At 43.7% G+C, this 23,303-nt stretch overlaps 2 protein-coding genes across 2 annotated transcripts; both read right to left on the reverse strand.

Moving 5' to 3' along the window:
* Positions 1–1,319: 1,319 nt before the first annotated feature.
* Positions 1,320–15,807, reverse strand: NIPSNAP2 (nipsnap homolog 2). The gene is made up of 10 exons (XM_084219289.1): positions 15,679–15,807; positions 11,212–11,351; positions 10,942–10,987; positions 8,129–8,223; positions 6,204–6,274; positions 5,746–5,886; positions 5,314–5,345; positions 3,991–4,085; positions 3,122–3,205; positions 1,320–2,412 (listed from the first exon to the last, which is right to left on the reverse strand). Exons 1-10 carry the CDS (start codon positions 15,762–15,764, stop codon positions 2,348–2,350), a joined length of 855 nt encoding a protein of 284 aa, XP_084075415.1. The 5' UTR covers positions 15,765–15,807; the 3' UTR covers positions 1,320–2,347.
* Positions 15,808–18,295: 2,488 nt separating this feature from the next.
* On the reverse strand, positions 18,296–21,473 carry MRPS17 (mitochondrial ribosomal protein S17). The gene is made up of 3 exons (XM_084219290.1): positions 21,384–21,473; positions 20,012–20,158; positions 18,296–19,031 (listed from the first exon to the last, which is right to left on the reverse strand). The coding sequence occupies exons 2-3, from the start codon at positions 20,132–20,134 to the stop codon at positions 18,741–18,743; spliced, it is 414 nt and encodes a 137-aa protein (XP_084075416.1). The 5' UTR covers positions 20,135–20,158; positions 21,384–21,473; the 3' UTR covers positions 18,296–18,740.
* Positions 21,474–23,303: the final 1,830 nt, after the last annotated feature.

A 23,303-nucleotide genomic window follows, 5' to 3' on the forward strand; every position in this document is an offset into this window, starting at 1 on the left:
AGCCTTCTCCAGGACAATTAAACCTGAGTTTTAATTGTGTCATTGCAGTGGAATAAGAGTTGAGAGTTGCCAGAGGCTTTTCCAAGCACTGTTCCCCACTTTTCAACCTTTGGGAAGTTCTGAAGTGCAGCAGTTGTGCTGTAAGAAATGCTGAGGGATTGCTCAGCTAAGGAAACCTTGAACTCAGCCATGGAATCAAGAGGGAAAATCCCAAAAGTTCACAGAACCAGGGAAAACCAAGCTCAGGCAAAAGGAAGCCAAGGAAAGATTGGCATTGCCCATTTCCATTGGAAATGGAAATGTTATCTGTAAGGAAAATAACAGAACTGCTTTAGCTGCAGGTAAAACAAGAAGTTTGATCAGTTTGATCAGTTTGATCTGTCCCTGAGGGCAGCCAGAGCATGAGCAGGAAGCTCAGAATGAGGGAAGGCTCATCCATGACACATCAGGGCAGGGGGAATTCCAGGGGGAATTCAGATCCTGGGACCTGCACTCTGTGATCTCACCCCACAGGACACACAGTTACTCCTCTGAGTCCTTATCCAGGCAAAACTTCGTGGTCTTTGGACAACAAGAGCTGTGCCAGGCAGAATTTAATTCCTGGTGAAGGTAAAAAACATGGATTGCATCAGAACACAAAGAAATCCTGTAGCTCCAAAAAATTTTTTTGCTGTTTGTCTCTGGCTGGGATTGCTGGGTGGGAGTTACAAGGACAATTCTCCAGGGAAAAGAAATCTGGGAGAGATCAAAAGGACTGGCAGGTGATACTGGCATCCCCCTTTTTCCTTCTGCAGCTGAAGAGCAGCCCCAAAAATCAGATAAAATGGCAGCCCCAGGTGGAATCAGTGCTCAGGGCTGACTCACAAGGAGGATCAGCTCAAATGATTTCCTTGGCCCACTGAGCAACTTCAAGCTGATACAGCACAGAATGTGACTCAGTAAAATCCCATCATCACTTGGCAACAGGAGGAAAATATAAAACCAGACAAGAACCAGATCAAATATTGACTTTGTTCAAGGGGAAACTCAAGGGGAAGCACGAGTGCAAGTAAAACCTGAAAAATGAAGCATCATTTGTAGAGAAAAATCAAAAGGAAATGTGTTCTGTATTTATCATCACAGAACACTCAGCAGAATGGGATGGGATGGAGAGATTGTAAATTCACTTTGGAAAGCAGAAAATGGGAAATGCTGTCCCCAACCCAGACAAGTGATATTGGTTAATTAAGCTGAAATATCCTAAATTTTCCTCCATACTAAACACTGCAAGAGGAGAGAAAACACAAGTGGTGCAATACATAGGAGATGCCAGCAAAAAGTGAAAATTAAAAGGTTTTTATTGACCGATATGTTCTTCCTGAAAACTTCTTGAAATGTACAAACTGGACATTCAGAACTGATTTGTACATTCAGTATGTTACACTGATTCTTGGAGCCACTTGAGAGAGAGAGAGAGAATATTATTGTCACTTACAGGATGTTCACATCGTTGCAGACACCAAAAAGTGTGGATACATTCTAGCCTAAAAGTGAAACCAAAACAGAACTGGACACCATGGTACACAGAAATGCCAAGCCCAGCTTCTCACACCAACCCAGCCACGGGGACTGCAGCCCCCCTCTGAGGCTGAACCAACACTGCTTATTAAATTCAACCCCTTTTCCCAGATTTTGGAGCTGTTTGGGGAGGGAAATGCTCTGGGGTGGATTGATTCCCTGCAGGGTGTTCAGGCAGTGTCTGTGGGGGAAGCGTGGCTCACCCTGCGTGGGATCCATTCCAGGGGGAGCTTCCACACCAGTGCCCCTTGCTGTCCCAAATCCATCCCCTGCCACACACAGCACTATCCCAAATTAATGACTGCCTGCTTGGAAAATGACATTTGCTGATTCCAGCCCTGCTCCACCAGCCAGGGGTGATTTCACAGCAACCCCAGAGCTGCTCATTTCACAAGTGGAAATGAAATTCTCATTTCTCCAGAGCTTCTCATTTCACTCCCACGTTTGTTTTGGAGAGCTGCAGTCATTAAATGCTCACAGCAATGCTGCTCCTGAGCTCTGGGCAGTGCCTGTGGAGCAGGAGATTTCAAATCCTGTAGGTCACACATTCCCTGGGGACCTGGCCCACAGATCTGGACTTGTTTTCAATTCACCAACCTTTTAATGACAGTCTTGTTGTTATTTTTTTTCCCCCCTAAGAGCAGAAGGTCGTGGGTTCTGAAGAAAAGAGGTCTCTTTTATAAGCTCAATACAGTACTTTTATATTTCAGACTATGATATACAGTGTATACCATAAATTAAGACAAATACTTGTCACTTCATCTATGTAGGCACAAGAAAATCAGTGACTTTACTGAAGTGGAGAAATCTTCAAGGGTATCATGATTCTGGACTCCATCTCCTGAATAAGGGGCACTGAAAAAAATGGAGAGAGGTTTGAATTTCACTGACAGAGTTCAGCACATTCAGTAATCATCTCTCTAGCACGGTGGTTGTGGGAAAAAATGATTTTAATATCATCTCTCTGCTTGTTTGAAGTCAAATATTTCCATTTTTTCTACCAAAATGGAAGTGATCCTACATTTTTGTGGTGTAACTTCCTTTGAAATGTGCCCTGTGGAGCCCAAATCTGACATCTTGGCACACTTCTGGGAGTTCTGTTGTGACAGCTTTCTTTGATCTCAAAGATCTCCTGGCTTTTTGTTCCAAAGTCTAAATTCCCTTTTCCCAGCAAAGCTTTTAACAAGGCTCCTGTATTTCATTAAATATTAGAAGTAATCATTTAATATCAAGGTAAATTTCGCTCCTGGCTCCTTAAATCTTTGGACAAGCATTTACATAAATCTGTTCTTCCACATTCCACAGAAGTGCTGCTATAAAAATTCAGTATTAATGCAGCAATTTTTTAGCACTTGGGCAACTTTTCCATGTACAACCAGCTGTAAAATTCTCTTTACAGCTCAGTGCAAACCCCCTCTGCTCCTTTACAGACTAAAAACTGACCCAGACACACATTTCCCCCTGAGATACAAAACTTTTTCTCCCAGTGGGATGTGCTGAGGAGCAGAGAGGGTGGCACAGCCCAAAGTCTGCCCCCAGCATTCCAGAGAAGTTAATGGGTTACCTGTGTAATAAACCAGTTCATCCCAGCCAGGTTTATGCCATGCTGCATTCCTTATATCTTCCCTGGTTTGCAGGTCTTTGTAAGCTGGGAAAACAAGCACAAAATGACTCCTTTCCCTCCTGCACAGGAAGAGATCCCTTAAAAGAATTCCAAGGAGGAATGAGGAAAAGCAGGAAGGAAAAAAAATCAGGAGTTCTCTGCCAGGAAAAAAAGCTCCCAGAGCAGCACAAACAGAAGGAGCTGGGGAAGACAGAAAACACCTGGGCACAGGTAAGATAAAGCAGGGGCACAGCTCTACATGAGAGCTGCCAGACTGCTGAAATCTAAAATTCTGGATTGTTGGGATATGAAGAAAAAACTGAGTTATTTCTAACAAATGATTGTTTTTATTAATTGAAACAATCCTAAGGTGTTTATGGATATGAATGTACAGAGAGAGCCAAAACACCTCCATGCAGGAATGGAAATAAATGCCTGACTTTCCTTTCTGCAGGTGTGGGGAATGTGAGGCTTGAAATGAAATTGTAAAAAAACTGATTTCAGCATGAGTTGGGACAGCAGGGTCATGGCTGTGGGACTGAGAGCAAACACTGAGCTCCCAACGAGAAAGGAACAGCAGAGACTGTGGGAAAAACAGAACAAAACAGGAAATATTCATTTCTTGTTAGGTGAAGAATAAATTTGCCTACACAATTTTTTTTTAAATCAGCAAATTAAGAAATTAAAAAGATTGGGAAAATTAAAAAAAATTTAAACCCTAACTTTTAAGACATTTCCTTTGCCTTTTGTAAAACTTTTGTAAGACTGAACTCCTGGGCAAAGTGGCTGGGTTGGCTGAGTGGGAGAAGAAAGCAGAAAGAGGAATTTACCCCAAAGGTGATGGACCATGTAGAGCTGTCCAATCTGGGAGAAAAATCCCCCAACTGCTTCGTTGCTGTCCTGTCGGAACCGAATGGCACGAGCCCTGCAGGGGAGCACAGGGACATCAGAGCCTGCACATCTGGGCAGGAAATCAGGGAAAAATGGGGAAAAACCATGGGAAAATGGGAAAAAAACAGGCTGGAAGGGAAGCTGGAATGTTAAACTGCATTTGCTGTGTGTTTCAGCAATTAGGAGTGAGAAAAAAAGCTGCAGCATGCTTGTTTTCAGCACCAAGTAATTGATTTACCTCTGTGTCTTGTTAGGATGCATTAAAATTGGAGGCCACATTTTCACTAAATTTTGTATTAATAATTTTTCAACCAAATTCAGGATAAAGATAATTGTTGGGACAGTTAAAGCCAGCAGTTAACTTTTATAGTTAACCAATTAACATTTATAGAAGGTTTTATCACTAAAGTCTTAAGTTTTAGTCATGTCAGCTTTGCCACATTAATTTTCCACAGATTTTGTGGTAATGGAATACAACTTTTTATTCATGCAGATCTTTGCATAAATTAAGATAAATATTCCTCTTGTTGTATCTTATAGAACAAATTTTCTACCAGTAGAGATGTGCCTATTTTATTTAAAAAAACCCTTAAATTCAATTGTTTAAATGACTGTAACTGAAAAAATGATATCAATGACAAGTCTGAAGATCTAAGTCCTCAGCTTTGTCCAAATGATTGAAAATACTTCAAACTGTTTAACTGTCAACCACTAGAACTGCAAGGACAGTGAGTGTAAATTGAAATAAGCTTACACTTTAAATAAGTTAAAAATAAGACAAACCCACAAGCATAAAATCAATAGAAAACTGTCTCAAATACTTCTAACCCATATATTAAAATACAAATGTGCTGCTCAGCAGCTTTTCAAGAAGCCAATTTGACTTTGAAAGCCTAAAGAACCAAAATTTCAGCTGAAAGTGGTTTGGGAAAGATGAACCAAGCCTCCCAGAAGAAGTGCCACTCTTCCCAAGCAGCTTTCTGCTGAAAACCCAGGTTTTCTGCAGCAAACTAACAGGGTTCTGGGAAGCAAAGCCAAACCACAGAGGGTTGTTTGTGCACAAAATTCCTTTTTTTTCCCCTCAGAGGGTCACAGGACAGTCTGACCAGGGGTGCAAGTGCAGCAGCAGCCCCTCAACTGGGGGTTTGGTGGCTTTGGAGCCACCCTGGCACCTCCTGTCCTGCTTTTTCTACACCTGCACCTCTCAATCAAGATCACCCCAGGGCTGAAGGCAACACTTACCTTAATTAATTAACACTTACCAGTAATTGCCCCATTCAATCATTGTTCCAGGCTGCAAAAACAAAACACACTGTTAAAGCTGCAGTTAAAACAAAATATTATACAATTTTCACACCCTTTCTGTATGGAAACCACCCTGGATTAACACAGTCCCCTCCTGGGAGTGATAAGAATATTCAAATAATCTTTAATTGCTCTGTTTACTGCCTCTTAGTCATCTCTGAAGCATCCCTCAAAGCAACCACAGGGTTTCAGCCCTGCAGACATCAGGATCTTGTTGGAGCCTGCCTTCACCTCAGACCCCACACTCTGACAGCAGCCCTGACTCAGAAACCACCCTGGATAAAAACCAGATTTTTCAGATAAGCTCTGTTTGCCATAAAAAACTCCCAAAGGTTTTAGGACAGCACAGAACTTCAAAAAAATCAGAAAGAAATCAAATCTGGACTTACTCTGAGTTGGTAGGACCTCAGTTCATAAATATTAGGGCCATCTCTGGGAACAGGCTCATTCCAGAAGCTGAACTCCAGCAGGAGCTGGTTCTTACGGGACAGGAGCATGTTCCCCCTCTCCTTCCGGAATTCTGTGAATTCCTAAAAAATTAATGTGACAAAATGGGTCAAACTCTGCAACAACAAACAGCAGGACACCAGATGTGCCTTAGATTGGGTTGTGGGACAGTGAAATCCTGAAAAGAATCTGAATTCTCCCTGGTGAATTTGAGAATTCCAAGGATTTACAGGGGAAGTGTTTAGGAATGAAACATGAATGTGACAATAAATCCTTTCTCCAAGAGGTTTCTGGGCTTGTACAGGAAGGGATGAGACACTTTGGTATCTAAATCTGCATTCTTTTATCTGCTCTGCCTATTCTTTGCTCTCTTCTGAGTAACAAAATCAGTATTTTTTACCTTATTTTGACGAAGTTTGCTCATGACCTCATTGAGAGCTGGGTAACCTCCCTCATATCTCCACAAATGAACTGAAACAGAGAAAATTTCAGTTTTTTCAGGGATGTCCCAGACCAGTGGTAAATCTTATGGAAAAATCACACTATAAAATGCTCTTCACACTACAAAATTACACAAAAATAGAAACCAGGCAGCAGGTTAGAAAAGAGATTTTCATTAATGAAAATCACATTGGATTATTTTAGGGATAATGGAATCATCTGCTTTTTGAAAGGAGTTCTCTTGGAAAATTTTGCAATTTACTCTGAAGGTTACAGAGGAATTTCTGAAAGGACTTTTTGTTGCCATGCTAGTAAGATGTGATGACTTGTCATGACTGATATTGAAATTAAGATTCAGCTGAAGAGGATGACTTAGTTCCAAAAATGTGCTTTGTACCAATTTCATCTAAGAGCAGTAGAGGGGCAGATTTTCAGTTCAGTAAATTACTCCAGCACACAAGCAAGACACTTTCTGTAGGACATGAAAAATGATGCAAATGTTATTTCTGAGCTCAACACGAATAAAAGCAGAAGAAAACTGAATATTTGCTGGGAGTTCCCCTATAAAAACAATCCCAGTATATATGTTTGTATCTAATTTTTTTTCAAAGCATTCCCTTTTTAATAAATCAGAATAAACCCCTTTACTAAATCACTGAAAGATGTATTTACAAGCATTTAGCATAGAAAGGCAATTATTTCACCTCACAGAAAAATAAAACCTATTTTCTGCCCTCTTAAGCAGCTCTGTGCCTTTTCCAAGAGAGCAAAGGAGGCTGATGGGAGAGCAGATTTCTCCTCCTGCTCCTGCTGCCTCACCCTCAGGGCAGATTTGATGGATCCACCTGATATTAACCCAGCACTGAACACTAATAATTCATAATTATTGCTCATTTTCTCATGATGTTGACATTGTCTCACTAGTCAGTGTAAATAATATGCTGACAAGTCCAACCCCACAATCTGCTTTATTCCAGTGTTGCAAGAACATTTCCAAAGCAGGCTGGGGATGCGGTGACAGATCCAGCCTGTGTTCATCTGTTCCAAAAGCAGCCACTGGGACTTGCCTGAGGAATTCCCATTTCAATTGTCCTCATTCCCCAATTCCCCTTCTACCTCCAGGGTTGGTCTCAAACATTGTTTGGTTCATCTGCTGTTAATTCTCTGCATTTGTTCAGTGTCAATATTGCAATATGCTGGCAGTGCAGGGAGAATTGCTGTGTGCAGGAGTTTATTTTTTAATTAGGAAGGCCCAGCACTGAGCCTGGCACAGCTCTCACAGAACCTCTATGGCTTTGGATCTGTGCCTTCCCATTCCTTCCAATTCCCAGGGCATTTTTCAGGTTTTCTCTCTACACTGGGCTCTTTGGAGTTACCTCTGTAGCAACTCTTCACGTCTAGCTCCAGTTTGTTTTCATAGTTAGGCAGTATCCTTGCATGAACATGAACAGAAAGATTTTTAATTTCCCCCAGTAAAGTTTAATGTGAAGTTTACAATGCAGATGGGTTGGAATGATTTGCAATTCATTATCATACAGCAATTACAGCTGAGCAAGGCTTTTATAGTGCCCAAACTCTGGGACAGACTCTGGCTTTGCAAGAGTCACCCATAAATATTCAGGTGTATTGTACAAATCTATCCCCAAAACCTCTTCATTTTCCCAACCATCACCACCTGGAAAACATAAAAATACATCAACAACGAGACAAAACTGAAGGGATGAATGCTCTGCTGTCCAACCCAGCACAAAAAGCAAGCAGTGCACACTTAAGACAGCTGAGGAGTGATGCACACAGCCCCTCACTGCACACAGGGGAGATGATTTAAAAAGAAGAAAACCTGCCAAGCACATGGGTGTACATTGTTGTACTTCTATCTCCTACCAGCCTGATCCTGCTCTCCGTACCACGTGTTCCAAGTCCCCACCAGAGCACAAGGGTAGTGTTTTTCTTCATGAATCTTTGGCAGCACCTCTTGACTTGAAAACAAGGAACACACAGACACTGGGTTGCATTGCCTTCAAGGAGGCTACAGTTGATCAATGTATAACACAGCATCATGCTAGGAACATTCACAAGCTTTATTTTGCAGAGGAGAAAGCTGAAATAGTAAATTCTGCTATGCAGGGGGAAGGTGGCTACACCCCCATGGAGAATTAAGGTGAGTGTTACCATTTTTTTAGAAATTTATAACAAAGATCTATAACAAATTTATAATATATAACATTTACTGCATCTTTGGATGCAGTAAATTAGGTGTATCTAAACAATTAGGTCTGTCTAAAGGGTTATCCAATACATCAGGAAAACAAATATCAGGATATCTCGCTGAAAACTCAGCCTACATGGGTGATTTGTTTGAGGAAAAGCTTTTCTTTGCTTGAGGAAAAGCTTTTCTTTGCTTGAGGAAAAGCTCCCCTCAAGAGGGAAGAACTCAGAAATATGAAAGCACACTCTTCTAAACAAGTTACAACTGCTAAGCTGAATGAATAAAAATATTTTGATAAAGAAAATAATGGCTGTAGCTCACAGTATTGATTTTTGGTTTCAGAAAGTGCTCTTACTTTGAGGCAACTCACCCACTAATGAACAGTGGGACTGCCTTCAAAACAGCTCCAACACAAAATTCCTGTCTGACTTTTCCCAGGATTTCTAACACTCTTTCAAACTTTAGAAGTGGCCCATATTAGCATCAGGAAATTAAGTTTTGCTAATTGCTGACTCAGTCAAGGCAGCTTTCCCTGCACTGTGCCTTGATGAATAAGTCAATTAGTCTGGTTGAACTCTGCCTTTCCTATTTTTCCCTGAATAATTACCCTTCTTCCTCAGTCTGGCTCACAGGCAATGAGTCTCTGCACAGTATCAAGGAATAAAAAGTAGGCTGGGCTGGGGCTGGGAGTCATTAGAGATGAGTTTTCCTCTGGATTCTGCCACTGACTTTCCAGACAACCTTGAGCAAATCTCATTACCAATTTGTGCCTCGACATTTTCTCACTAGCCAGTGTAAATAATATGATAAAATGACTCTCCAAGGATATTCTCAAGGATGTTTCACCACCAGTTCATTTTTGTAAAGCAGGATGAGATCCTGGAAAGGCAGCTTTGAAGGGGAATGGGAAATTATTGCATTTTTTTTGAATTTGCATTTATTGCATTGAATATTGCATTTATTGTTGAAAATTAGAGAAAAAAATGCCAACTGAACACCTTTTTAAAAAACCTGTCCCTAATTCTTCAGAAGAGCTCCTAAACCACAGTGATTCATGAAATATTCTTGTAATTGTCTTCATTACACTATTTATGAATACTTGATGATGATGATGACTAATCCTCATTTTGATTTATACAGAATTAACCTGTTCTTTTTTTTTTTTTTTTCTTTAGGAAGAGGCAGGAGGGAAGTTCAGAGAGGCTTAATTTTGTTTATTACTTTATTCAGGTTGTCTCCTTGCCTGAAATGCTTCAATTTGCTTTGGAAAGAATCAATGTAACCACAGATATTTCATCTGACTGCTGTCAGCAGTTTCTTTCTTTGCTGTTTGTCTCTTTCCTTGAAAACAGAAATCTCTGCTCTCACTCAACATTCAGGCAGCTCATGAAATACTGCAGAGAAGTGTTTCCCTGTCTTGCATAATTGGACATGTTTATATTCAGCTTTTAAACAGCAAGCTGGCTGAATGCTAATTGTCCTTTACTGTGTATCTATTTTTTTAAACAAAAAAAAAAAAGCTAAAAATACCTTGACTGAATGTTATTCTAGAGGCTTTTTATGCTTCTATAGCAGGGAGAACAGTTCTGGGTTATCCAGCCCAACACAGAGGTGAGAGATGAGCTGAGGACATGAACTGGGAGCTGGGATTTCCTCCCCTCCCTGCAGCCCAGCTGCTGTGCTCACACTTCAAAGCTGGTTGCAGAAAGGTGTCATTATGCTGAGAATGTTTGTATTGTCAGTGAGAAAGGCACTGCTGGCTGCCAGGCTCACTCCAGCCCCAAATTTAAACCCACAGTTCTTTCAGGGCTCCAGAGGGGGGATTGAGGAGGCAGAAAAGGAGTAATATTTCTGCAGTTTTACTCTTAAAGCAGTCAGTTTCAAGTGTGAGTAATTCCTAAAGCTGTAACTGTTTGGGAAAGATGTCCCAGCACTGCTCCCTCTGCAGGGAATCACCCCAATGCACAGACCCCATCCAAGGGTTTGTGTAACTCCCTGGGAGCAGCTCAGCAGCAGGACTTGGGCAGAGGGATTTAAATGAGCTGAGAGGAAACCAACCCCTGGGCTTTTAACATCTGAGTTTAACACTGGTGTAGTTTTATTTAACACTGATCTCTCTTTCCTTCCAGTGTGCACACAAAACCCATCCTCAACCTGGCAGCTGCAGTGGGAATGCCAACATTCCACCTTTCCCTGCAGGGATCAGAACTTTAGGACCACTCAGGGAAGGGGGAGAGCTGCTTCAGGAAATGCCACCAAAGCTCTCAGGACAGGAATCATCCTCAACTGCAGCTCAGGAAATAGCAATGCCAAGAGAGAAATGGGATGAACTGGGATCAGGACTTTTTACTCTTTCATAGGATCTATTTAATACCAAATCCTAAAAAAGCAGAATTTTTGTCACCTCCCCTCTACACAACTCAGATATAACTATGATATCTGCCAAATCAACATGTCTGAAAGGTGAAAAGAGAACTCCCACACTTACCAGAGCTTGTTGTAGGCCTCTAGACATTCAGGTTTGACATTGTGAACTGCAACAACAACAAGAGGGCTGTGAGGCAGGCAGGGACAGGGACAGGAGTGGTGCTGAGCACAGAGCCAGCACTCACACTGCAGGTTGGGCAGGCAGGGATGGGGACAGGGACAGGGACAGGAGTGGTGCTGAGCACAGAGCCAGCACTCACACTGCAGGTTGGGCAGGCAGGGATAGGGACAGGGACAGGAGTGGTGCTGGGAGCACAGAGCCAGCACTTACACTGCAGTTTGTACAGGCTGCTGGTCTCTCTTTTGGCCAGGAGGTTGGAGTGGGCGTCTTTCCTGGGGTCCACCTTGCGCACAAAGAGGGATTTCAGCCAGCTGTCCTCACGGGCACTGCGGGCTGAGGAGCCCAGCCCCCTGCAGGGAACAAGGACAGCCCTGAGCACGGCCACCAGGCAGGAAATTCATGTCACTGCATGGAAATGATCACAGCACAACCAGAAATTATAATGGCACAAGGGACACTCACACACTGCTGAAACCTCCCAGCCAGTCCATCCCAGCAAGGCAAAGGCAGCTCATCCCCACTGAGATTTATCATTTCACTAGATATTCTTCTTCTTCTTAATTCATTTTAGTATATCTATGATATTTATTATATATAGACATTATTATATTATTTCACTAGACATTAGAGATTAGAATTTCACAGAGGTTATCATCCCACAATTATCCACTGTGGGATTATGCTCTTTTTTGACCCAGAGATCGGGCAACTGAGAGGTGTTTTAAAGATTTTTCTTCTATTTTCTGTCTCATGTGAAGGGTGAGACAATATGTTATAATGTTATGTTATAATATGATGTTATAATTAATTATATAATTATAATATAATATATAATACATATTATAATATAATGGTATGTTATGTTATGTATCATTCACCTATCACAATCAGAAGCTAGTTATTTTTTAATTAAAATACATTATAAATGTAATTACATTATAATTATAATTACATATAATATAAATATTATTATAAGTTTCTTGGCCTATCAGCTTTTTGCCACACCATGCTCTAAATGCCTTAAAGCCAATAATCTAAAATGACCCCTCATGGTCCCACTACAATGCACCTTTCATAGTTCTATGTCTCCAAAGTATCCAGTCTGATTTGCAAGGCCATCCTTTAAAACTTGTTTCTAGTTATATTTCTCTTTCAACAATGTTCTGTTTTATGGCATTTCTAAGTCAGCATTTCTTATCTCCAAGTTTGCATTCAGATGCACACTGTGTGAGCCTTCTGCCAGGCTTTGAGAACTCTCTACAAATCCATTTCCCACATTTCCCCCTCTCTCTTGAACAGAAAAAACTTCTTTGATGGCCTTGATCTTCATTTGCTGCGTGCAGTGAAGTACACAAGGTATTAACATTGTCACTGTAACAATTAATGTATATAAAATCTTCCTTCAAACTTTAAAAATTCTCTAAAAGTCCATTTCCCACCATGCCCATTATCCATGGTTATTCCCTGTGCAATGGCTGCTTCTGCCGCTATTTCTCCTCTTTTTAACCCACTGTCTTTGCCCAGGGCTGGCTCTGGCCTGGTGTAAACAGTCAGGAGTGAAAAAGAGCAAAAAAGGTGCAGAAGGAAAACTGCATAGTGTAAAAGGGAAAGGAACTGCCATATGTTCCTGTGCTGCTTAAAGACAGCTCTACAAAAGGGAAAGGGAAATTTCTTTCAAGAGGAAAAACAGCATGAAAGACTAATCTGGGAAAGAAGATGAGTGGTAGGAAATAACCAGCCAGGAAATATTTCAGTTCCAGATTCCAGCAACACGCAGGGACACAGAGCCAGGCTCTCTGCACAACATCCACGTTCCCTTGCCTCAAAACACAAGATTTTCACTCTCTTTTCTTATCTAATCTTTATTCACCTTCTCCATGTACACTTTCAAAATAGTGTCACCTCCCTTTACATCAGAGCACACAGACCAAGTGATAACTGTGCTTTTTTATGTTATGTGTTAAAGGAATTATTCCTCTTTTCCAGATGAGCAGGACAAGGAATCTGATGCATTTAACTGATCCTCTACAGTGTCTGAGAAGCTCAAATGGTTTTGCTTCTTTCTCTTCCTTCAATCTGCCTTTTTTTTTTGACAGCCCCATAGTAGCCACAGTGAAGAAAATTAATTCTGTCACAAGCTTCTCCTGAAATACTAAAATATTAAATGTGGCATTTATACTATATATATTTACTTCTAAGCTGGAAATCTCAGCCTTTTCCTATCTCAGATGTCAACTCTTCACCCTTAACTACTGACTTGGGGATCCAGAAGACAGCTGGACCTCCAGCCCAAGGCTTTCTACCAGGAAAAAAAAAACCAAACAGGGAAATAAAATCTTAATTTCCTTTGGGAAAATATTCCCCTGGATACACCTGTATTACACAAAAGCAGTTTTTTACAACAATCCACCTTTTAATCCCAGTGTCAGAAAAGAACATAATGACCTGGTTCTGCCCATGGGAGCAGGATGGAGGAAAGTATTTCACAGCAGAGAGACAACAACCACAGCTGAGATGACCTTCAGCAGGAAGAAATAATGTCTAAATCTTGGTGTGTTTATTGAAAATGGTGCCTTCCTTGCTCTGGGCACACACACAGACATGTGGCTGAGCTGGAAGCCAAGCAGCTATTCCTGAGGGCAGGCATTTGAAGGGCATTCCATGATAAGGCTGCTGCTGGAGCGGAGCTTTCTCTGAGCTCTGAGCACAGGGGTGAACCCCACCTCAGAAATTCAAGTTTTGTTTTATAAAGCTCCCTCAAACTAAGCCCTCACTGGCTCCAGGAGGCTGAAGTCACTCCTGCAATACTCAGATCTGTAAACTCTCATTTTAAACCATGCCCTCCCCTTTATTCAACAAAATTAGCAAAGTAATATTTAGGAAACTCATCTACAAGGATCACTGTTTGCACCAAACTTTAAACAGGAAAGAGAAATAACCCTGATGCTTTTTTGTGAACTTCAGCAGCAGCAGGAGTAAGATGAAGCTACAGGGATAACTCTGAAGAGCAAATTTCTTTGCTATTAGGAGAATCTCATGATTTGAATGTTCAACTGCACCTAAAACTGGAGGTATGGTTAATTTTCAAAACAATGACATGAGTAATACTTTGCATTTATGGAAAATCTTTTCCCCAGCAGCTGTAAAGCTCCTCATGAGCACTGATTAACAAATCACAACTAAATATACACCTCATACAGAACAAAGGTAACAGGCTGAGTTTATTAAAGCAGATGCTCACTGCACCCAAACTGAGATTCAAGGACCTGATTTTTAATCAATATCCTAAAATACCAGGGAACCAAGAAGCCCTGAACTGATCAATTTTCAATTTTTTGGGCAATCTGTGTCCAAAATTAGCTCTGGATGAACAGGGACTGAATTCAGGTCTTTCAACAGCTGTGAGCATCAACTTGTCTGTGGCAGCAAGTTCTCAAGCTGCAAATATTAACTGTGGGCTTTGCTTTCTTGCTGCAAATGTTGGGCTCTGAACACAAAGGCTAACACTAAATAGCTTGCTTAGATTACATTAAAAATGTAAGGGAAAAGACTTCTTTACACTTAGCTCCTGCTTTAGCATAAAATATAACCTAGGTGGGACACACCAGGTAAATATTTAGATTTTGTAGTAATCAAAATCTGCCTGGAAGAGAAAGAAAAACAACTTGTCTATCTTTGACAGCTTTTGATGTGTGGTCTACACAAAGTTTATTTGAAACTAAAATAACCCCAAAACATGCAGGTGAAACCTCAAAATATATTCCCTGAACAGCAGCTTGCAGGGATGCCTTTAGTCTTGCCTGTTCTGAGGCTTGAAGCAGCAGCTTTCCCTGTTTCAAAGAAAAGGAGGAAAAACTGTGTAGACCCATCCCAGCTTGGGAATTCCCGTGTTTCCATCACCCTGTGCCTGCTTCCTACACCTGGGAGGCGCCCCGGGAGCTGTGTGTGTGTCTGCACCTCGGGCACCCCTGCACACAGAAATGCCAATCTCTGCACCCCAAAACTTGCGGGATGTGCCTCTTTGTGCAGATCCCAACTCCCATGGGAACATGGAAACACCAGCCGTGACTCCCAAGGGGATCCTACGAGTGGCCGCGAATGGTGAAGGCAGGAAGATGTCGGGATGTGCAGCCACGCAGCCCAGCCCCGGGGAAATGCAGATTCTGGGCTGTGCACCCTGTTGCTCGGAGGAGTTGGGATGCGGAGCGGCTGCGATCCTGGAGGGCCACGGAGCATCCAGGGATTGAAATGCCGGCACTACACGTGTGCGGGACGGCCCGAGAGCCGCGGGGTGCCCTGTTCCAAGTGTTCCAAGGCGGGGTGGCCATGCGGGGCTGCGGGGCTGAGGCGGCGGTGCAGGGACGGGCTCTCGGTGCCCCCCGAGCCCGGGCACCGGCGGCCGCCTCGTCCCGGCGATGGCCACGCTCCCACCCAGGGGCGGACTGGGAGGAGGGAAGGAAGGGGCCGGCCCTGCGGCCCGTGACCTTGAGGGACACCCCGGCGCCTCGCACTCCCCGCCCCAGGCCCGGCCGCTGCCCCGTCAGCGGGGCGCCATTTCCAGCCTGGCAAGGGGACGCTCTGCGCGACGGGGCGCCGGGTGGCTCGGGCGGCGCTGGCTCCGCGTGCTGCTTCCCCCGGGAGGCCCCGTCCCGCCCGCCTCGCCCCCTCAGGGCTCACCTGAGGGTCAGCCCGGCGCCGGGCTGCAGGCGCGGCACGGCGGGCGCTCCCGCCAGGCTCCCCCGCAGCAGCACTCGCGCCGCCATCTTGCTCCCGCCGCCTCCCTCCTGGGCCGGGGGCTGCGGCCACGCCCCCTGGCGGGCAGCGCCGCCTGCGCATGCGCGGCCCCGGGACCCCCTGGCGGCCCCTCAGCTGAGGGGGGACCCTCAGGGCCTGGTTTGGGGGGGGACCAAGTCGGGTTTAGGGGGACCCTGCCCCGGTTTGGGAACCACTACCCAAATGCAGGGGACCCAGCTCTAATTTTGAGGACCCCCAGGGCCCGGTTTGGAGGGACTAAGTTGGGTTTAGGGGGACCCTGCCCCGGTTTGAGAACCGCTACTCAGATATAGGGGCCCAGCTCTAGTTTTGGGGATCCCCAAGGCCCGTTTTGTGGGGACCAAATCGGATTTAGGAGGACCCTGCCCCGGTTTAGGAACCCCAACCCCAGTTTGGGAAGACTCTGTCAAATTTAGCCTGGTTTAGGGGGGATCTAGCTGCATTTGGGGGGACCCCAGCCACAGTTTTGGAGGATCCCCAGCCTGGTTCAGGGTACCCAAGCACCGGTTTTGGGAGGGACGCACTTGAATTGAGCGAGACCCCCAAGCCCCAGTTTTGAGAGACTCCAGGCCCAGTTTGGGGGGCCCCAGTTAGATTTAGAGGGATCACAGCCCCAGTTTTGGGAATCCCAGCCCTGGTTTTAGGGGACCCAGTTGGATTTAGGGAGCCCCAGCCCCGGTTCGTTGCTCTCCTGGTACATTTTTCACTCGCTGGCAGCTGAAGGGTTTTCCTCACACTGCTCCGCTGTACTCAGAGATATTTTGGCTGAGGAGGAGGTGTGTGCTGGCATCGAATCCTTAAATCACTTCAAATTAAGGATAAAGTGATAATTAGGGTAATAATTAAAGGGCAGTTCTAAAAGCAACAAGCCAATAAACACAGAAAGCAGTCAGTGACTAATCCTTATCATTGCACATAACACCTATAATGATTCTATCTTGGCCCTATAAACTTTCCCTTCCCATTTTATGATTTTTCTATCAGCACTCTCAGACTAATCCAGAAGATAACACATATGATGTGCTTTAACATCACAAAAGTACAATCTTTGTACTTTAAAACAATTTAACCTACAATTGCCATCACTCTATTAAATAACACAGTCTGATTTGTAATTTGGTTTTAGTCACATTTTGATCTGACAGCGTGGCAAGTTCTTGAGCAACCCTCACAGAGCCTACACTGGAAAAATTATAACCTTCTGTGATGAATCAATCTTATAGGAAAAAAAAGGCATTTTCACAGCTTCTCAAGGGGAATTACAAGACAAGAAAATATTCACTCCCCTAATTAGATGTAGATACAACCTATTAAGCAAACAGGAAACATTTTCTATTTTTTATAATTATCTAGTTATTAGAACATTTATATCCCATATATTGAGGGTCAAGTTCTGCTTGGATACAACTTCAGGGCATTTCCTACAGCCCAGGGCCAAGTTCTACCCTGTATCCAAGTTCTCCCAATCTCTGCTTGGATGAAGTTTCACATTTAGCATTCACCTGGGCAGAAATCAGAGCTCAGGTTTTTCCTTTCCTCTGCTTTGATCAGCCAGCTCCAGTTCCTGAGGAATTTACATAAACCTAAACCTCTGCCACAAACAAGAAGAAAAAAACCCTACAGCCACATGTTTAAGGCACTTCCTCAACTTCAGAGCCTGTGCCCGCAGAATTTTACACAGAGACACTTCAGTGAAAGTTTCTTGACATCCCACATGAACACTGGCATCCAAAGAGCAGCATTTTTTGCTTTGAAGCACTAAAGGAACTTTTAAGTTCCTCATTCTTCTGTCCTAAATAATTTGGTGAGTTCAGTCAGGCTTTTTAGGCAGCCAGAACTGATTTTGTGCAGGAAGTTAAAGGGCAAATGATCTTTAATAATCTGACAACGGCAGAAAACACAATGGAAGCTACTCACTTGCTTAAATTAAGATACTTTAGGTCAACGGAGAAAAGATTAATACACCTTGTTTTGCTTCTGATCCTACAGACCAACAGACACTTTGGAAAGGATTTCTCACAGCTCTCATATGCCACTCTGCCCTCCCACACCTACAAATTCTGAGGCAGATGCCCTTTGAGATCCAAAGTCAGAACTTGAGGCTGCTGCAACAGCTGCAGGCTCTCAGCTTGCTGCATGCCCTGGAGGAGAGGACATGAGATCCCCAGAGCTGTAGCAGGATAAAGTCATCTTTCATCACTAACTGCTCTGGCCTTTAGCTCCACATTAAAACATGCAGCAAACCAGCCCCTCTAACTCCCCAAAATGTGTTATTTTAATTAGCTTTTCTGATGAGACTAAACCTAATCACTTTTAGGCTTTGTATTCCCATCAGCTCAAAGAGATCCAGCTCTCCCAGAATGAAATCCTGCCTTTGGACAGGGACAGAGCCAACCACACTAAGCTGCCCAAAGCTTTGATTCTCACCTCTCTGCCACTATAAAGGCAAAGGGCTGTGTTTTTGTTAGAGTTTGGAAGTCAGAAGGCACTGTAAGAGGAAATAAGGACACAAGCATGCAGCTGGTTTTAAAATTCTACACTTCCTTTCAAAAGCTTTAATAGCATCATCTCCAGTAACCCTACAAACCACAAAAGACTGCCTGAAATACAGAACAACCAAATAATACAATGACCCTCCCACCAAAATGAAACATCACAGTTGTAGTCTTGTCTTAACACAGAGAGGTCATTCCAGGAGGGCAGCTGCCTTTGGGAACTGTCACTGGGGCAAAACTACAGGCAACAAAATGAAGTGTGAACACTAAACTTGCATTTTTCTCTGTATTTTCATTCAAAGCTCCAGGTGCCCATCAATCTGCAACATCTCTTTGCATAAGCAACTACATTTACTATTTATTTTGACTACAAATTTCACTGAAACATTTAACATATCACAGCAGGGCCTCAAACATCCCTGACAGAGAGACACAAAAGCTGGAAGCCCTCTGCTTAAAATATTTCCCCCACTATTTGTCTGTTGAACAAACTTTAAGTTCCTGAAGTTTCTCACTTAGATAGGTGGTGTCTGCCTCGGTGAGATTTTCTGAATCTGACAGGTTTTCCAGGAATCTGGTTCCTGCACAGGGCTTTCCTGTGATGGGATCTATGACATTGCCAACCTTGAACACAATTTCAGCCAGTTCGTGTTTCACGTGTTTGCTCCTTCTCTCAGGCAGAGCTTTCAGAAGAACAATGTCTCCAACAACACACTGCTGCAGTGGGTCATGGGCAAAATAGGTTTTTCTTTTGTTAAAGAACTGTAAAAGGAAAAAAAAAAAAAAAAAAGAAACCTTGGTATTATATTTCAAAGTTACATGATGGGTAAATATATAATTAATATCAAATAAATAAAATTCCCTAAAGTTTTATGTGTGTTTTAAAGTGAGATTCAGTTTGGATCATGAGGAGAAATGCAACTGTGCACTCTAGGTTCTCCATAGCAAAGCACTGCCCTTCCCAATCTCTTGCCAGGATTGCCAACCAAGCCTGGAGGAAAGAAGATGGGGATGAAAAAGCTCTGACATCTGTATTTTGAAGTTTTTTATGTGAGAGTTTTCTTGCTGAAATATTTTTTTTCACCTAAAGTCCCTTTTTTTTCTAATTAGAACAGCAGAATTCAGAATCCTTTAAGAAATAAATTAGGTTAAGAAATAAATAAAGGTTCCTCTACTAGATAAAATATTGAAATGGGTTCCATAAGACCCATTTTCCAGTCTTGACTCTATCCTTAACTTTTTGGTCACCAAAAGGAACTTACTCTGCCTCCATGTACCACTGTTTCCCTTTCTAAAATGGAGAAAATACAATTTTTAACCTTTCTGCTTGAAGTGCATCAATAAGGGATAAATCCAAGATCACAGTAATGTTACAATTACACATACAGAAAAAACAGCTATAAAATTTATTGTACAAGTGACTAAAAAACTGTCAAGTTTCCAAAACATGCTCCACATCGACATGAAAAATTAAATCTAAGTGTGAAACAACAAAAGCTTGCCTTCCCAAAAAGATCAAATGAAGTGCATTAACAAGGCACTTCAAAGAAATACATTTAGCAGGTAATTTGTAAGTCCTCACCACTCACTGCTTTTCATCCTTCGAAGTAATCCCCACAGCCAGATCCTTAAGGAGTTTGTTTTGTAAAGAGTCATCAAAACTTTTAAGAGTTGAATCAGCAGAACATTTCTGCACAAAAGACAAAACCCAGCAGGCAGGAGAGGTTGTTCACTGGTGTTACCTTCAGCAAGTAGGGATCCAGCACGAGCCTCGTCACTCTCACTTTGGCAGTTTTCTGCATTTTGGTCCCAATGACTTTCCCCACTATCCATTTTGCATGGACAGCTCCACGTGGGACAGACATTGTGCAGTTATGGTCATGCAGTGCCTGGCAGCAAGAAAAGCAGATGCGTTACTGTAACAAAGGAAAAAAACATCAACGCTTTCTGATCAATCCCCAAAATTTCCCTACTTTAGACTAAGAGCTTCACTAGGTCATTTTGTTGGAAGAACAGTTCAAAACTCCATTTATTGCACTAGCTCAACCTTTCTGACAATATAGAAGGGATGTCACTATGTCCTTGTTAGCAGTAAAAGTTCTGTCAGGACAGCAACAAAACTGGACAGAACAGCATGAGGAGGAGACCTTACCTCACAAAAATGAATCCCAATTGCCACAAACACAACAGAGAAAAGTGTAGCTGTTGAAATTATTCATTTAATGATGAATTACACATGCTCCAGCAGCTGTTTTGGCTGGAAACCTGTTCATCAGAACAGAGTGCACCCCAACAAGGGAGCAGCCTACAGCTTTTGTTCAAAGTCATTTGCTTCTGTGCCTCTCATTATCAGCAGAGCTGATGGAACCTAAGGAAGGTAATGAGCTTCTCAAGCCATAAATGACACATCAAAGAGCTGTCTGATCCACAGTACATGTGTTTGCTTTTGAGTTCTTTTCTGCAAGTAAATTCTATTCCATTACCTTATTTGGTTTAATTAGGGAAAGCTTTCTGTACCACTCTTGCAAGAGTCAGGGGAAAAGCCAACAGAAGATTTGGATCAATATTAATACTAATGGAGATTAATGACCATTTTCTCTCCCACTCAGACCGGTTAAGCACGACCAACACCTGTAAACTCTCCATGCCCCCCAATTTGTAAGACACTCGCTTTGATGTCCCAAGTCATCAAAAGCAGAGTTTAGGGACCCAGGGACACAGCCAGAGGATGAAACACTTCAGCAAACACTCGGGGGTTGCTTTTCCCACGCCTGACTCAGCTGTGGGCGCTCAGGGCTGGAAGGAATCAGCGTGGGGGGCCCTCCTGCACCCCACGGCTAAACAGCCCACGCAGCGAGGCGTGTGCAGCACGGGCAACACGCACGGAGCACCGGCAGGCAGGGAGGAAAGAAGAAATTGAAGAGACGGAGCCCTGAGCGCCACCCCCCACCGCGGCTCCCCACAGCGCTCCGCGCCAGGCCCGGCCCCGGCGCCTCCGTGACAGCAGGGCCGCGCAGGCAGCAGGACCCAGCCGGGCGGCTCATGCAGCACCCGCGGCACCGGGGGAACCCGCACAAGCGAGCCCGAGGCCCGGGCAGCCCCATCCCCTCTCACCGCCGCTGGCCGCCACCGCGCCTCGGGGGCCTTAAAGAGACGGGCCCGGAACGGGCGGCGCCGAGCACGGAAGCGCCGCGCGGCGGGAAGGGGCGGGGCCAGGGCGGGGCAGGAGGGGGCGGGGCTTAACGGGGGTATTTAAAGGCGCAGGCGGCGGCCACCCCCTCAGAAACGGTGAGGGCGATACGGGTGTGGGTGGTGGGCGTGGTTAAGGTTGGGAAAGATCTCTAAGAGCTCTTTAAAGATCCTTTAAGGATGGTGGAGGTGAAGCTTTAAGAGGAGTGGCTGAGCTCACTTCATTTGTTCAGCTTGGGGAAGATGAAAGTGAGGTCAGATCTCATTGCAGTCTTCAGTATTCTCATGAGGGGAAGAGATGGAGCAAGGTCTGATCGTCCTGTCTCATGTGTGACAGGACTTGAGGAAATGGCCGGAGCTGAGTCAGGGGAGGTTTATCTTGGCTATCACAGAAAGTTTTTTCTCCCAGAGCATGGTGGAGCACTGGAACAGGCTCCTTAGAGCAGTGGTTACGGCACCAAACCTTAGAGAGCTCAAGAACCATAGCTGATATATGGTGGGATTTCTGGAATGTTCTGTGCACTGTCAGGAGTTAGACTTGATGTTCCTGGTGGGTCCCTTCTAACTCAGGATGTTCTGATTCTTTGATAGTCAAGTCCAGCTGTGTCCAGCACTGCCACCGTAACCCCAAACCACATCACCCAGCACTCAATCCAGACATTCCCAGGGATGGTAACCCCACCATGGCAGCCTGACCACCCAAACAGCAAAAACACTTTTTCTTAATATCTAATCTGAATCTCCCATCTCAGTTTAAAGCTGTTGTTTCTTGTCTTCTCACTGCCAGTAGAACAGAGCGACCCAACCTCACCACAACCTCCCCTCAGGTAATTGTGGGGAGGGATGAGGTTCCTCCCTGAGCCTCTTCCGAACAAATACACGCTGTGGGTTCTGAGAGACCCCCAAAAATGGAATTTTGGGGATGGAGCTGACTCTCAGGGCAGCCTCTTTGAGGTTTCTGCACAGCAATAAATGCTGTGCTCTTCCCCCTGCTGATAAGTGATGGATGTGAGACAAATCTTGAAGGTTTTCCATAAAAATCCAGAATAATTATAGTAGATATGGCGAGCTGGCCTGTCCTTGCTATCCATAACCTGGATAGATATCCATAAGCTGGCAGATACTCAATTTCTGTAAATCTCTGTATAAAATGGAGGGTTAGCAAAAAAACCCAAACCACTTAGAAACTGAATAATGGCAAAATTATTGGACTTTGAGGTAACACACTTTCCTGTGACTTCAGGCTGAGACCATCCTTTTTTTTTTTTTTTAATTTAAATGTGCTCACCACCTTCTGCTGATATTTTGGCTGCTGCCCAGTTTAGAGCCTTGCTCTCTTTTTGCTGCGGGTGTCCCATCATCTCTCACGGCAGGAAGAGGACAGGTAGGGAATTATATTTAATTAACAGCACCACTCTAGGCAGTTTCCCTTCTTAAGGTGGTTGATATGGGCAGAACAGGAGACACTGTTGAAATAATTTGATCAGATACCATCCAAGGAATTATTCAGAAGTTCATTATCCATTTTTACAGCTATCCAAGCCAAAACTCCTGGGTTTCTCTTAGTTTAGTGCCTCGTTATTAGAATTACAGAGCAGGGAAGCGGGGAGGAGCCCTGGTGCAGGCAGGAAATGGTTAAAGAGTTCCTATCACCTGGGAAAGCAATCCTTTGATTTTTCAGAGGGCGCTAACATGCTGCAGTTCATGGAAACAAAGGGAAGGGGATCAAGTAGAAAAGTTGTTCTTGGATTTTATTCTTAGTGGCAAAACTTGTAAGGGCTGGATATTGATGTCTGCGGGGAAAATACGGAGTTTTTGGATTAAAAGGGATTTTTCCCCCCTTCT

The sequence above is a fragment of the Fringilla coelebs genome (genome assembly GCF_963513975.1).
Source record: "Fringilla coelebs genome assembly, chromosome: 20".
Taxonomy (NCBI): Eukaryota; Metazoa; Chordata; class Aves; order Passeriformes; family Fringillidae; genus Fringilla; species Fringilla coelebs.

Excerpts from the sequence above, each read along its gene's own strand:
- NIPSNAP2 (XM_084219289.1), bottom strand. The coding sequence starts at position 15,764 with ATGGCGGCGCGAGTGCTGCTGCGGGGGAGCCTGGCGGGAGCGCCCGCC. Across the intron at positions 8,224-10,941 it reads GAGGCCTACAACAAGCTCTG|TCAAGAGGTGCTGCCAAAGA; the intron begins GTAAGTGTGGGA and ends CTTGTTTTCAAG. Across the intron at positions 6,275-8,128 it reads CGGAGAGCAGGATCAGGCTG|TTCATTTGTGGAGATATGAG; the intron begins GTAGGAGATAGA and ends TCTCTGTTTCAG.
- MRPS17 (XM_084219290.1), bottom strand. The coding sequence starts at position 20,134 with ATGTCTGTCCCACGTGGAGCTGTCCATGCAAAATGGATAGTGGGGAAA. Across the intron at positions 19,032-20,011 it reads TGGATCCCTACTTGCTGAAG|TTCTTTAACAAAAGAAAAAC; the intron begins GTAACACCAGTG and ends TTCCTTTTACAG.